Genomic DNA, 16,458 nt, shown 5'->3' with positions numbered 1-16,458 from the left:
AGAGTTCCCATGAGAAAACAGTCGTTGAGTGGAAAACATGTTTGTAGTCCTCAGAGGAACTCTGAATAGCAAACGCTGTGTGTTTGAATGCTAACTCTCAGCATTTATCTTCTCCGGCACAGGATACTTTCTGCATGCATCCTCGAGTTTGCTTTGTTTCATTTTATTCTCTATACGACTACGATTCTAATTGCCTCATTTGCTTCCGTATTTAATGGCAATATCTGCTTTGGCAAACACGATGATGGCTGCATGGCTCTCCAAGATATTCAAGGTCTTTTTCCGACGTTTGGAGCCGTCAGGGTTGTTTGGCGAAGTTCAAAGTTAGAGGCTGAAACATTTAAATTAGGATGGATGGCGGGGTGAGAGTAGTCTGTGGACAAAGAGATTTTAAACTTCACGGCTGGACACAGTCAGAAGAGAGAGGCTTCCTGCTGAAAACTTGCTAGTAGGGAGAGAAACGTATCTAAGCATTTCCTAGAGATATTAGCACAATGCCAGCCTCCTCTGTCTGTTCCCAACATAAAGACAAAGCTGACAGCTACAAGAGTGGTACACACAAACTCTATGGATTTCTTTTTTATTGTAAGCAGTTGCACAAATGCTCTTTTGTTGTTTTTGCTGCTGTACTGTTATGGAAGGAGTTGGGACTTATAATGAAGGCTGGAGCACATGGTCTGTTAGATCTGCTCTTTCTCAAGTCAGCGAAATGAATCATTTTGGGAAGAAAAGATGTTATAAACATTTTTTGGTACCTCTGTTACAGACGTGCTCTGTTTTTTTGTGAAGTGGCTCCCAGTGAACATTGAAATGGGTCATCCTGTCATCTATTAATTCTCACAATTAATTATGTTCTATTAAAGGCATGAAACACTGGTCTAAATGTTAATGAGCATTTCAGACATTAAACACTGGAAAAACGATGAAGTTGAAATGGCAAACTTGTTAGCTAACAGTTGCCTATTTACTCATATTATAAATGTTCAATTCCCCTCATCAACTTTGTTTCCAGCATCACAAACTTCCTGCCCAGGACCAAACAGCAGACAGACAAAGTTAGCAACTAACTGGTGAACAGAGTGGGACATTTAGCAGCTAAATTTCCAGATATTTCATTCAGGAGGTGGTGGTGACCAAAACAGAGCTAAAAAGAGAGTGATTGGATTTGGGTCTCCACAAAAACAAATGAATGCTAATGATGCTGCGTCTGTTTGGTATAGACAAAGGTTTATACATTTGCCATAACTACTTGAGGTGATAATATATCAGTATAGATGCCTCTAAGTGGTCAATAAGTGAATCCTTTAAAGATGTACGTCTTCACAGACTGGGTGACCTTATCCTTTAAGGGAATTACAAATATGACATGTCATCTTACTTCAGAGGACAATGAGACTGTTCATGTGATAACACTTTCACAATAGTTATTATTACCCAATTATTAATTGCTGCCGTCTGTGCCAAATTAAATTTTTTTCCCAATCAATTTCACAAATACACTCTAATATTAAAACTTGATTCTCAACATCAGAACACACTGATTAGAAGAGAAAGAGAGAAAATTAAGTAGCTCTGCATTTTCCAGTTTGAAAATCTAATATCTCACTTTACATTATGTAATATCTATAAAACAACTACAGAAACATTCTACATCCAGAGCTCACAATCTACCCTTAATCATGAGGGAGAGAGTGTGCCGGTATTATAATAAGTTATTTGACTGTGCAATCTTCTGTGCAGCATGCATTGTGCAGCACCATGGAACATTTTGGAGGATAACCTTACCTGAAAATGCGATCAGAGGGCTGTTCTCCCATCACAAGATCAAACCCGCGCTGGAAGATGGTGTAAGGCCAGGGACTGGCATGAAAAAGAAGATAGATCAGAGGAGGAGACAAAAAAAAGAGGAGAGAGAATAAAACTCTGTTAAAATCAAAGCAATGTACCCATCCTCCTAATCTAAACCCCAAAAAATCACAAGCCATGTTTCAGTGTCTAACTTCAAGTTATTCTCGCCTTCCAGAGCCCCTCAAATCACAAGCTGCATTACGATGTGCGCTGTGTGTAAACATGCTGATTGAAAAATGTGTTCTCCGGCAGCTGACATGCAATGTGACTTTGACTCATATCTATTTACCAGGGGAGGGGATAAGGGAGGATGACAGGATGAGACAGAATGGGAGAAAGACACACAGAGAAGGAGGGAGAGCAGACACTGAAAAAGACAGACAAAGAGTGAGAGCAAGAGAGAGGGGAACATCGAGGGAACGAGGCAGATGCCAAGAGGCAGAAGTGAGAGAGGGAGAATGATGGAGATTAATGGGGAGTGGCAGCTTGGGGACTAAACAGTCTGCAAAGTGAGAGTGTAAGAAGGAGAACTGACAGGGGCCCGATGTCATTCTGCGCAAACTCCTACACTACTGTAAGCAAAAAGCACATTGAGGAAGAGGGGAGCGGCTTCTATGCCACGGGCTGTGGTCATTAAACATTTAAGTCACCCCAGGGTGCCCACTCTGTCACATAGTGACAGGGACACAGGGGGACCACCAGGGAAATGAGATACAGAGGTGCACAGTCTGGTGGGCTATGGGGAAAATTCAGATTTGTCTAAAAAAATGTAGACCACAGTTTGAACATGCACTGAGGCTGGCATGAGATACAGTCAAAATAAAGAGAAAATGGTCTGCCGCAGACTGGCAATTTTATAGACACAAATTTGGTTCTATTAGAATTTAACAGTGGTGTTAATCCTCACTGAATTTGAATTTTGAATTTAGTAAAGAGATGCATCATCTAATTTTCAAGACGGTCCATTGATGGTGAATGGTTAAATGTTTTTATGTGGTATTTGTTTTTTGCATCATTTGCAACTTTTCATCTAAAATTACAGTATTTTGCAAATAAGAATTATAGAAAATTTAAATTGAATAAAACAAATCTATGGAGTTGGAATGCGCCATTGGAATGATTATAAACTTTTACAGTGATTAACTAATCCATTATTAAAGTAAGTGATAAATTGTAATTCAACATTGATTGATTGACTTTACTTTTTGGTATTCCACCACCATATTTGTCTGTCTATCATATGCTCAGGGCTTGACTGGGACAAAAAATCGGCCCTGGCAATTTTGGCCCAGGCGGCCCACCTAAATCAGTCGGCCAACCCTCACCAATTCCCCATCCTTCCATTTAAGGGCTCAGAATAGGGGTGTGACAAAACACTTTTGGGACCATGACAACAAGACAAGAATATATTTTAATTAATAGGCCTACTATAGAGGAAAAAAATGTATTGATGAAATAGGTAGTTGATAGGGGGGTCTGGGGATCCTTCCCCAGAAGATTTTGTGCATTAAAGAATTAATTTCCGGCATTCTGGAGACATTTTCTGCACCAATTTGTGGTAGTAATGTCTTCTTTTTTATAAAGGAAAACACAAAATTCAGTTGGCAGGTGACAATTCAGAATATAAAAATATAATAGAACATGCAGTAATCAGTAGCTTATTATTGTTTTTAGCCTAAGTTACTTTTTTTGGCCAACACAGTTTTCTTATATATTTACATTGCATTGCAGACTTATTGTGCAAATAAACCCTTTTCATAGCATTTTTATTTGTTAATTAACATTTCTTGGTGTGAGCTATTTTTCAGAACATTTTTAACAAAAGCTTTCAAAAAGCGGTGGGTGGCCTACATGTCCCCAGTGTAAACGACCCTCCTCCCTCCCTACGGGCTGAGCTACTCCATGCTTACCGCTTCACCTCCACTCTCCTCCTGCTCTCTCTTTCACACCCTGCTCCGCTAACACACACCTCCTCCACTGCTCTTCTCTCCTTCAAGTGCCTATGCCTACACTACGCAGGGTACTGCAGCTGATGTTGAAGCTTCTGCAGCCAACATTTTGGTTGTTTTCGCACATTTGGGGGGGGTGGGGACGAAAGGAACAGAGAGCAGAGGGAGTGGGGGCCAGTAAGAGATATGATTGGGCCGGCCCAGTGTCTGTATAGAAAACTACCGATTGGGCCGCTGTCCGTGCTTTATGGACCGATCGTTGACCCATTTTTTGAAAACAGTTACATAAATAAATAATTTACGTTACACCGGCCCCAAAGGTGCGGCGCCCCACCGGGCATTTGTCCGGTACGCCAGATTACCAGTCCAGCCCTGCATATGCTGTTACGTCCTCAGGTGGAAGTAAACATCTCATACTTTAATTGTTCTCATTTCATGACAGATTACAATACAAAACAATAAAAGAGTACCATCTAAAAATTAAACAAGGTCCAACCCATAGAGCAACAACAGGAGCTGTGAATGGCCAGCTGTTATGTTTTGGCAAGATTCGTGTTGGCTCAGGCCAGTCAGAACCTACTGTATATGTCTATTATTATTCTCCATACATATTAGTTGTAATTTCAAAAGGGAAACTACCTCACTCTTCCTTACTCTTAGTTCATTTCACTAAATAAGATGTGTGGAAAAGAGCTGTCTCTCTCTAAAACTATAAAAATAATTTGCCAAAACTTCGTCATCATCTTCTTCTTAGTATTATTAGTATCATTTTTTAGAATAGAAATTTAAATTAAGATTAGGAATACACATGGGTTAATGCACTTTAGCCCATTGTTAATTTAAAAGAGATATATACCATTGTATCCATACAACAGTATGATACCATCTCTGACAGTTGATACATCTTTTCACATTATGGTCTGGATCTGGTCAAAATTGGAAGGACAAGGCTGACAGACAACTATAATATAAAAGTACTCCCATAATACATTTACACACGCAAGAACACTGCACCAAAGCCACGTTGCGGGTGTTTTTTTGGGATGTAGGGTTACAAAACTGTCCTGTAGGTCGACGCTGTCTTTTTTGATGAGCGGTATTTTCTGGAAAAGTATCACCCCTACACATACACCCTGAGTCGTCACCCTCGCTGGCACTATGGCTGTGGTGTTAGCCAAATGTCAAGGACTTTCTAACAAGCAGATGTGAACCCAATTAAGCGTTTATATGACTTCCTGGGATGGCATTTTTCAAAGCCAAAAGATATCAAGTCATCACTTGGAATCATTATTGTAATATAGAAGAAGTGACCTTGGACCCAAAGAGATGAGCAGACCAAAAAGCATGACAAAGCACCCAGAACTTTACTGACTCACCATTGGCCAAAATGTGATTTATTGATGGTGCTAAAATTCATATAACTGCCTTTTAGGCCTATGACTTAAGTGTTTTGTGTTTAGAGGCACAAGTTTAGACATGAACGTTAATTTACTCTTCATGGGGAGTCTGGACCTCTCCGTCTATGAAAAGAAGTTGTGGCTCTGAATGAGCTTTATCAAAACAGCAGGGTTATCTTGTGTTGTTTTAAAGTGGAGGTATAAAAATCTGATCAGTTGTCTCTCAAAAGATGTTATTGGTTGCATCATGGGAATTGAGGGATTCAGGATTTTTGGTGCGTGACAAACAGTAAGAGTTAGAATATCTCAGCCTCTGCTGCTTCAATTGTCTTTTCTTTTCTTTTTATAATTTGTCTCTTGTGAGCCCCCCAAAACTATGGGTATGCAATATTAAGTTGCTGGATTACCTCTTTAATTATTCACAAATAGATAAACAAAGCACAGCAAAGCAGTACGGTCAGCCAGGCAGTAAGGTTTGGTAAGTAGGTTTGGTAATTACTTTCAAGGCTTTACAACATTAAGTCAAATGTATTTGTGAAGCACATTAAAAAACACCAAAGGGCTTTACAGAGAGATTAATATATAATTTAAACGGAAAAAAATAGGTAAAAAACTTTAGAATTAAAGCAATCTGATAGTCATGTTAATTATTAATTGGACTAACATGCAATACTAAAATTGGGCTGGAAAATAAACATGACTGTTCCATAGTTTGGGAGCAGCAATGGAAAAAGCCCAGTCATCTTTGAACTTTGGCAGGGAACATGAAATCATGAGCATCTGATCTGAGGATCTGAGGGTTCTGAGTGTAGAATGGGGAGTGAGGAGATGAGAGATGCATGCTGTTCCCAGTCAATAAAATGCTTTAAAAACAAATATAAAAGTTTAATATGAAGTTTGTGATATGAAAGCGTCTGTATTTTTATTTAAGCAATAGATAATGTGTAAATGTACATTTTCTTTCTTGTACAAACACAATCTACAGTACCTACTGTAACTCTGCATTTTATGTAAACAATTAATCAGTTGCACATAAATCTGTGGTTGTCCTGCAGTTTTGTCTGATTCAGTATATTAATTGCCATTGGTAACATCATAGTTCTTTGTGATTTATCTCTTCAACCAAATGACTGGCTTTGTTTGATGGGTAGGAGGATTCCCTTGTTGTAAATTCTTTTTCACAATTTTATCTGCCTGATAATGAGCATGCATAAACCATCGTGAGGTGATTATCATAACTTACCCCTGATTGGGTCCCCACTCACTGCGGATGCAGAGGTGCTTGTGGACCGGGTCCTTCATGTAGCCGTCGAGGCAAAGGCATTCTCCTGCAAACAGAAAGGTAGTGATTCAATCATGTGTTCATTATAGTCATTCATTGGAGAATTGCCATTGCTCCTCTCTTTTTATTTTTGTTCATGGGAGCTATCCCAAAGATTCTCCTCTTCAGGCAGTTAGAGAACTCGTAATTGTCTTTTATTTTTAATGATGTAAAGTCACAGCTTGTTTCAGCCATTTCAACCATTTTTGTCCAAAGTTCTCAGCAAAAGCTTACAAAGTTTTCATTGGCTCATGCTGTAGCTGTTCTAAAAATGGCAACTAATCAAATCAATAATGATCCCCACCGCGCATCATGCCACTGGATGGTTTTCTGACACGTTTGATGAGGAAACAATGTGTAAAAGAATGACTAACTGCAACACTGTTATCACATGGAAACCTTATTGTACGACATTTTTTTCCTGGATTGAAAATTGACAAAAAATTAAGGACTTTGCTCAGTAATAATCTATATTTATAGAGCACTTATCAAAACAAAGTACAAAGTGATTCACTTAGACACAAAAAGTAGTGTCTTGAACTTCTTATTTAGCAGCACTGCAAACCAAAGAGCTCATTCTATAAATGCTTCCACACATATTGTATAGCTAATACAAGAACAATACATGAACACTTATTTTATTGAATTACAGCAACATAGTAAGCTCACAATATGGTTCAATTCATAATACACATATACTTCAATACACTCACAAAAATACAAACTTATTTTGACAAAATAAATATAATATAGTCCCCATGAGCAAATGAACAAACTAGCCCAGCTGCAGGTTAGCTCGAAAGCTACAGCAGTTTGCCAGCTAAAAATAAAAACAATTAATTTAAAAAAAGTCTACCAACTAGATTTGGTAATGTCATGTCATGTAACCAAACCTCCAGCTCCAACTTTTTCACATTTTTATGTTCTGCCGTTTTTCTTATAGATATTGGTGCAATAACAACAACTGGTTATGTAAATGTATAAATTATTTTGCTTTACAAGCAGATCTTTATTTCCATATAATGTAACTAAATTGTATAATAAAAAAATACGTGTATAATAAGAGTAAGTATTGAAGCTTCACTTCATTTTGTTACTAAAAACAGCTATCTTCTTATCTTGGAGTGAGATAGAACATACCAAGTCCAGGAAAAGTAACTAGCTAAAAAAAAACACAAGCTACTGATTATAAAATGAGCCAAAGATGTGCATGCACCATTCAGTAACTTAAACAACTTCTTGACACAGTTTCTTTTTGGCCAAGTTTTCCGTTCTCTCCCTTAGAACATAAGACAAAAGAGAAAGGAAGACTAAATCATCCCCACATATGTGTTGCCTCAGCGTGGATGATATTGATAATGAGAAAAGTTGATCTACAGGAGAAAGAGATCTGAAAGCAACACAGCCTGAGAGCTGCACTGACTTAGATTCTATTATATTTATATATTTTGAAATGCCTTAATTTTGTTTCCTTGTACATAAAAAAAACATTTCCACCATAAATTGGTGCAGAAACTTTCACAAGAATGCAGGAAATTAAGTTTTTAATGACCAAAGATTCCTGGCTCATATATCTCGGCATTGAGGATATCTTTAAAAGATTGTTTAAGGATCTTTTCATCTTGTTCTCAACCTAATATCATGTAATGATGATGTCCTGCGAGCTAAGTGGCTCTTCACACCCCTAATCTGAGCCCCTATGCCCCCACCACTTTTCAACACAAAGTGACGCCCTTGCATCACACACAAAATTCGCATCTCACGTGGTCACGTTTAAATTTCATGTCCCTTTAATTTGCTTAATCTTTCCACTTTGTGAAATGTAGTGGAAACATAAACTAATTTGGGTTTCTCGGTAGTTCCTAACTGTTTAGTTCCTTGGGCCTAATTGCACAATGGAAAAGACTGCTGTAGTTGAAGTTAACTTTGACTCATTACTCCAAATGTCTAGATTTAATAGACTCAGTTTATATTAGTGTTTTTCACAGTTATCTGACTGGTCCCATTGGCTGAATAACAGCCGCCACCTAAATGGGAAGTGATTAGATCAGTGATTATTCTAATGAATAGACAGTTGGCACTGTCATTATTACTAAAGCAAAGCTTGTCTGGGACTGCTATTTCACAAAATTCACTAAGCACTCGGGCCTAAGGCAACATTTTGGAGCAATCACTAATAACATAACATGCAACACTGCTCAACTGTACTCCCTAAAAATCGACTTGGTTCAGGACCCTAAGTGGGATTGTTTCATATGCAGACAGGATCGCTGAATATATTTTAGTCAGTTTGATAAATAAAAAAATGAGAAAACCTGATCCAAAATGTCCAATACCTCAGCAATAGGATAAAAAAATTGATTGGTGGAGAAATGTGGATTCAGTGGATGCTCCGCATTGGCATGCTCCTGGTAAGTGAAGCCTTTTAGCAAAGAACAGTGAAGCATCAGCTTTTTTGTTCTGTCAGCTCCCATGAGAAATGTTGGCCTTGACTTTGCTCAGTGTGATTGATGAGGCCTCACCTTTGGGTTAGAGGGTTACTCAGGAATAACATGTACAACATGCTCTGCTCATGCAAGGCAAGTGAAGGGCACAGGGCCTGGTCTTTTACACACCACTGTTAATGGGAAAGGTCAACTGTCAGTACCTGCCAGGCTAAAGGAAATAATATTTACTGATTTTCCTTCTCATGTTCCTTGAATAAAAAGTAAATGACAAAGGCGGTTTGGGATTCGAGGTGGTCTATATTTGGTCTGAAAGAGAGAATATACAAAAAAAACCCTGAATCCTATGACAAAGACAGAAAGAGATGGTGATTACTGCGTTTTCCAATAAACATTCATAGAAGCTCTACAAACATTCAACATCCATTTATCTTTTTTGACTGAACATTGCAAAGAAATCTGAGTGCTTCAATTGTATGAGGTCAGAAGTAAGTAAAGAGTAAGTATCTTTTTGTAAAATTCATTGATTTGTCAGACCACTCTGCAGTTGCATCAACATATTTTAGGCCGATATGTCAAAGTCAATATGTACAAGGCTGACCATGTAATTCCACTGGGCATGGCTCTATAACGTCGTCCCTTTGAATGGCTTCCTACCCCACAGGGTGCTACATCGTTAAATGGATTATTTTAATTGTGTTAATTGTTGATGTATGAACAGGAGTCTACACAGGTTGTTTTATTTTGGAAATTGACTCTCCTCATTCTCTATGCCCTCTCTGTGTCTGACTTCTTGCAAGGTCTGATCTGCTCTGTGCAGACTGCCTGTAAGAAAGTCTAGGCTCATGTAGCACAGTTCAACTGGTCAGTTCATCTGTATTAGAGGAAAAATCTGGTTTATTACAACATGTTTTTTTCCTATAGTTTTGGTTTATCTGTTATGATGACATTGTACTCACCAACAAATGCTAAGTCAGACAGCAACAAAGTCTGAAGGGGCAGGAGACATGGAAATCCAGATCATCAGGCACAAAGCAGATCTGATGAAATGGGGAAAGCTATTCCAGAGTTTAGGAGCTACAACCAAAAAAGCGCAGTTACCTCTGAATTTAAAATAGGAACGAGAAACAGATAAAAGGCCTTGATCAGATGATCGGTGGCCGGATAGGGGCTCAACAACTCTGCTATACATGCTGGGCTGGCAATGCAAGGCCTTGAGGGTGATTTGTAGGATTTTTAAATCGATTCTGTGTTTACTGGAAGCCAATAGGGAAAGGGAATAACTGTGATGATGTGGGACCAAAGACTAGTATTTGTTAACAGCCTTGCTGCTGCAATTTGCACTAATTGAAGATCAGCTGAAAATACAGGTTTGATTTTTGCAGCATTTCTCAACCGAAAGAAACAAGACTGAATGAGCTTACTGATATGAGGTTCAAAGTTCAAATGTTGGTCAAAAAGAATTTCAACTGTCTGAGAGTCCTGATGTACTATCTAAGGAACAACATGCACACAATTGGGAACCCAACCAACACACGCACACAGACTGCGCACAGATATGTCAGTATGAGCACATAAGACGGCAGATAAGTCACAATTACAGTACAGAGATGTCAAAGGTTGAGGTAATATGGAAACAATGCCATTTCATATTTTGTCCACTAGAGAGCACTGACAAGTGTAACTGCACAGTACATATTTAACACAGAAATTTTAGGGATCTAAAAAAAATATTGTTTGCTAAAGAAAAAGAAAGAAAATCTCAAATGTTGAAACCATGCAATGTCTACTATTACCTGTCCTGTGAGGTCAGGTTCAAATGGCTCATTATGCTATACAATGGCTTAGCTACATTGCTTAAACACGTCTTTCCAATCCTATGCAATTATCAATATAAAATGCATCACCTGAATGATGTGCCTTAGGAACACCAACTGCCTCCTCATACATCCTTTTCTGTCACCTGGCTGCTATTCTAGCACTTCAGTTGGCAGCACTCCCAACATGCAGATACTGTAGCTCTGAACATAATTGCTACGATGCTGCTTTATTAAAAGTGCAGTGAAAGATCTGAATTTTTTGACATTGGAAGGACAATTTTACATGTTGATGATGGCTGCTGAACAATGCTAAACTCTTCATCTTGCTTTAATTGCGCTTTCATCACACACTAAGGTCACAGCACCCAGCTCAAACTTGTTTGACACTTGCAAGGTGTTACATTTCCAAATTACGAAATATAAAGGCGCTGAGCCAGTTAGCTTCACACTTTATTTTCATCACATCGATCCCACCCAACTATTTGTCACCTTATAAAACACATATAATTGAACTGTATTTACCAGGCTGAGCAAAATGTACAGATTGTCCATTAATACCCTGAAACCTTTTATCTGTTGTGTGGACAGCAACTGCTGCACTGGAAGTTGCTGAATGTTTTTCGTCATGCACTGTTGTGTATCCTGTGCACAAAATTATTCAGCTCACCAGGCAGATATCCACACATGGACCCATTATGCAGTCTCATTAATCAAGCCAGTATATTATGATGTGGGAAGATGTATCTCCAGAGGCACAACCAGTCTCATTGTGTTTCAAAAAAGTCCTACATATTTTAGTCAAGAAGGTGGTGAACAGTGCCTGTAAAAATCAGTGCAGAGCCCTAAACCCAGGTTTAAAGCTCTGCAGGAAAGGAAGAGCTATGCGTTAAAACATCCACCGTCTCTTTGAATGTCTTGCAGGAGCAGCACAGATATTGTCGCAGCCCATTTCAGTTTTCATCAGTATCTCCTCCAGCAGAAATGAGGATTGGATTTAAGCTATCTATAGCACCTCCGCAATCTCCCTGCAGCCCACACACACTTCCACTCACTCTTATGTGCACGCAAAGTCACACCGACAAACATACATAAGCACACATAGGCACACAAATGTACAACCGTTTCATTATGAATGCATCATGTGAAAAATACAATACAATTGCTGAAGCCTAGCTGCCACTCCTGCTGGTCCATATATCACTTTAATGAGTGGGCATAGTGTGGGTTCAAATGTGTGGGTGAGTTTCAGAAATTATTCCGAAAAAGGCAGGTATGAGACACACTGGCCCAGCTTTTGATTCATTTAAAGGTCTCAGAACTCACTCTGTTGCCCAGGGGAAAGTTAGCCTGCTGAATAATGGATGCAAAACAAGGAAGACACTTCCTCCTCTTTAAACGTGCAATTTCTTCCTGCACTCAACATTTGAATGACACAGCGGCAGACTTTCCAAGAAACCAGGTAAAACTAAAATGATTCATTCTAGCCATTATGACGTCTCTCCATAAGGGGGATGTAAACAAATTTGAATACATTGTTCTGATATGAACAGATATGACAGGATCTGAATGTTTGCAGTATATTGGTTGCTCCCTTCCCCCACTGAGATGTCACCCAATTGACACAGAATCCTAACTCAAATCAAAATATAGTGACATCACACACAACCCGCTGCAATAAGCATGACTCACTCTTTTCAGTGGCAAGATATTTGGTGTCCATCGAGATATGCATCCATAAATCAGTTTAGAAATAGCAGAGAAAAGACGTCCTTATAACTTCAGATCTCATAATCATCAAGTTGCCACTTTTTATTCAGTATCAAAATAATCCAGGGATTGTTTTCTGTACAGCATGAACAGGAAGAAGCATCATGACTTTCCATAAGCAGATTTTCCAAAATGTAGACAAACTCAGTTTAGACTTTTTAATTTAATTTAATTAATTTGAGTATATGGTTAAAATATTGTGTTTAATGGTTATTTTCCATATTTTAGCTGCTTAACTAATACATATGAGGACAATAATAGCAGCTGGAAAAAAATTTACACAAAAATAAGACACAAGAACATTTCTTCTAGTGTAGGCCCCAGCCACCTCCTGTATAAATCCAAATACAGATAGTAGCTTTGCATTACACTCCTAGTCTCCAGACTACTGTTTTACTATCAGTTGAGACAAAAGGTAACAAAGACACATTCCTTTACTGTGTGTAAAACTTTAAAGCTGATTATTTTGAAGGAAACTACATGACTGCTTAGACCCATTTAAGGCTTAGCTGATAAGAAGAAAATAAAGGCATTTCATGTTTTTGTTAGCCTTTGTTATGTACTGTGCAGCTATATTTTCTTTCTTCAAGCCAGGACTATTTTTGTATGTGAGAAGCCTGTTTTTGTAGGAGAGGCAGGAGTCTACTGTCAACATCTCCATGGTGACAGAGAATATATGTGTGACCAGAAATCCATTCAATTATCTGTAATATTACATATTGATATACTGTGAATGATAAGAAACCTGAAATATTTCACTTGAACAATAATAAAAACAGCTTGTGAATTATAACACCTTGGAGGCTGTCCTTAAAAATATATGCTTATTACATCTTAAGACTTGCAGAAATAGGGACTTTTCTCGGGCAAAATTGTTCCTAACTTGTTAAAAACAACAAGATGTATTATATTATTCTGTTGAACAGTCTCTCACTTCCTTCATAGTGAATTTGGAGGCGGGAGAAACATTTATTCACTGGTAGAGAGTGATAAAGAGCTTGTTAAACAACAAAATCTTCTTCAATTCTGTTTTATCAGCATCATTTGGAATTTGAATTTGGTCTGTGCTTTGAATAAAACATGTACAGTAGCTGCACATGGCCCTAATTTCAAGTGTGTGGATTTTCTGCAAGTATTTCATTTAATATATTGTTCATGTTTTTTTGCCTGTGGTTTTTGTTTCATGTGTCAGAAACATGATATCTAATAACAACTAGGTGAAACTGATTCTCCAGAAGTTTAAGGATCAGATTTGAGTTTTTACCCTGTATACATCCTGGATCATCTATCATTCAGCATTTGCCAGTCAAGCCCGTACAGCCAAGCAGTTGCTTTCAAAATCCCATTATATCAGTGTCTCGTTTAGGTATTCAGCTGACAGCCTTTGCAGGCAATTTTTTAAGAAGTGCAAGGAAATAAATGGTAAGCAGTTGTGAATCACATGATCACAGAGAACACGCTAAGCTGGCGTTTACTTTTCATTCTGCACTTCTCCAATTTTCTGTTTTTAGGTCACAAAGAAAAATGCACTGTGTATATACATATATATATATGCATGTATATATAGCATCACTGAAAAGTTACTGACTTGCTGCTTTTCCTCAACATGCCTCAAGTATAATGTACATCATTTCAGGCAAGCCATTAAGCTTTGTAGTGCATCTGTCCCTCCCTCCAACCCATCATTCATCCACCCATACTGTAATGATGCTTTTCCAGACATTCTTATGCTGAGCAAAACAAATTGTATGCCATGAAACGTGAGAGAAAAGTGCCCGGTTATCTTTTTGTATGGACTCAAAAAATGATCAAAAATATTAACAAGACTGAAAAGAATGTGTCTGTGAACATATAACTACAGTTTAAAAACCAGAAAACTGTGTGTGATTGCTATAATAATATGATTAATATGTGCCGTGTGTGACACCGACCTATTTCTCCTACTTTTGTATGGTAGATTCTCTTAAAGTTACAAGTACAAATTGGGGCCCTGCTTTTACAATTGATGTGGCACTCACCTGTGGTGACGCCACATGCAGCTCAGCTCGGTCAGCGGTTGACAACCAATAGGCAAGAGAAGTGGAAACTGACCATGGTGCAGTATGCTAACTCTAATTTATCACAAACGTTTACACCAATATTTGGTCCAACTCAATATCAACTTTACAGTGAAATAAACAGGTCTAACTAGTGTACGTGTCAGTCTGGGATAGAATAGAATGTGCAATAGTCTATCTATAGTAGATATAACATACCCCTAACTTAAACAGTGAGCAGAATGAAGTTTTTTAAGTTGAAAAACTAACTGCATTTATATGATATTTGCATACGGCACACGTGTCAATTTTGTTTGCTTAATTAACCTAACTAAATCAAGAACGGCAAGGACTCAAAGTGATTTAACATTACATTCATCATGTTTTTCAGCCTAGTCAGCCGTCCCCTTACCAAAACGTGATTTCACAGTCACATCACAGCAGTTTGTAAGAGCAGTGAGCAGACAGAGCTGAGTGGCAACTGGTGCATGTCAGATGTGCAAAGGTAGTGAATTACTGAAGATACACTGGACGGAGCAGAGCAAAGGCTATTTTTCAATAGATTTTAGTTCTCAAAGTAGAATACATATTCGGAAAAACTAGTGGATTGCCACATCAAAATAGATGCTTTTATGAACTGAACTCTCATCGAACATGATTTCTGATGCTTTTACTTTGGTTGTGCTGTTGAGCTGTCTATTTTGCACCTACAGTTCAATAACGATGCTTTTCATTTCCATTCTGCTTTTCTTTTTCTTCAGATTTTGCTCACAAAATACATCCCGTTTAAACCAGATCTTGTAAACAGGCTTACTTCTGTTACTTGGTTACAAATGAAGTTGACAGTGGAGACATGCAAACTAATCAATCAGTTCTGCAGACCAGGAAAAAAAAACAGGCCCAGTGCTTCAGGCAATCTATTTTCCATTTCAGGCCTTGGAGACCACAGTCGTGGTCACACCTGTAAACAATTAAAGAGGCTCCTTTATATGAAGACCGACTGACTGTGACTGTGTTTTGGTCACTGGAACAAGAGTCACTGTTGAGGAGCCCACAGTGAGCGATAAACAGTGCAAGATCTGGGTCTTCTGTAGGACCGGGGCACCACAGAAATCAATACCTGGAGTGTCTCCCTCTGTCTCCTGTCACAGCAGGTTTGCAAGCCAACAAAACTGTGATACATAATGCTACCATCAACAATGCTACCAGCTCTGCACAAGCAGCTGACTTCTTCAACTGTTCAACCACTCAGTTTTACATGCAGCAAGGCAGAGCTTCCCATTATTCACAGAATTCTAAAATTCAAAACTGTATGGCCTTGATGGATAGAAAATGTTGCAATGTCGGCAGGCAGTGTTATTGAATCTTTCCAATTAGAGCAATCACATTTGATGAATTGAACAGGTCAGAAACCTCTCACTGCTGCAACAGTCAAAATAACATCATTCAAGTCAAATGACAGTATCCATAGCCATGAAGTATTATGGTTGGTATAATAAGTTCTGACCATTTAGCTGTTAAACATAGATATGAATGTGACAACAAAGACATGTTAAGAGAAGTCGCGTGTTATCACTTGACGCTTGTTATGAAATTGCTTAATGCAACCACATTTTGCATGTTTGTTTAGGTTCTGGTAATATGTCAGACAAACCTAGCTCCACCATTTCCATCTTATTACTCCTACAGAGTCCCTTCAAAGTCCGTATGTGTATAAGTGTTTATGTAATTATTAAATATATTGCTATTGATTCTGATATTTTTGTTTGTAAAAACAGGAAAAAATCCTGGAAAAAACTGGTGCAGTCTCGTTTATATAGGCTGTGGTAAGGAGTGCATAGCTCTGTGCCACAATGTCTATCAGTCCAAATTCACT

The 16,458-nt window shown here is 38.3% G+C and overlaps 1 protein-coding gene across 1 annotated transcript in view; it reads right to left on the bottom strand.

The window, feature by feature from the left end:
* The window catches only part of astn1 (astrotactin 1), a 398,026-nt gene that overhangs the window by 264,787 nt on the left and 116,781 nt on the right, over nucleotides 1-16,458 (bottom strand). Inside the window, exons 9-10 of the mRNA XM_046052123.1 lie at nucleotides 6,438-6,522; nucleotides 1,786-1,860 (exon numbers count right to left, since the gene is read on the bottom strand). Coding sequence (XP_045908079.1) covers nucleotides 1,786-1,860; nucleotides 6,438-6,522 — 160 coding nt within the window. The remainder of the gene's footprint in view (nucleotides 1-1,785; nucleotides 1,861-6,437; nucleotides 6,523-16,458) is intronic.

Source organism: Micropterus dolomieu, linkage group LG06, assembly GCF_021292245.1.
Source record: "Micropterus dolomieu isolate WLL.071019.BEF.003 ecotype Adirondacks linkage group LG06, ASM2129224v1, whole genome shotgun sequence".
NCBI lineage: Eukaryota > Metazoa > Chordata > Actinopteri > Centrarchiformes > Centrarchidae > Micropterus > Micropterus dolomieu.
Note: the sequence above shows the minus strand (reverse complement) of the source record. Positions and strands in the feature narration are given on the sequence as shown.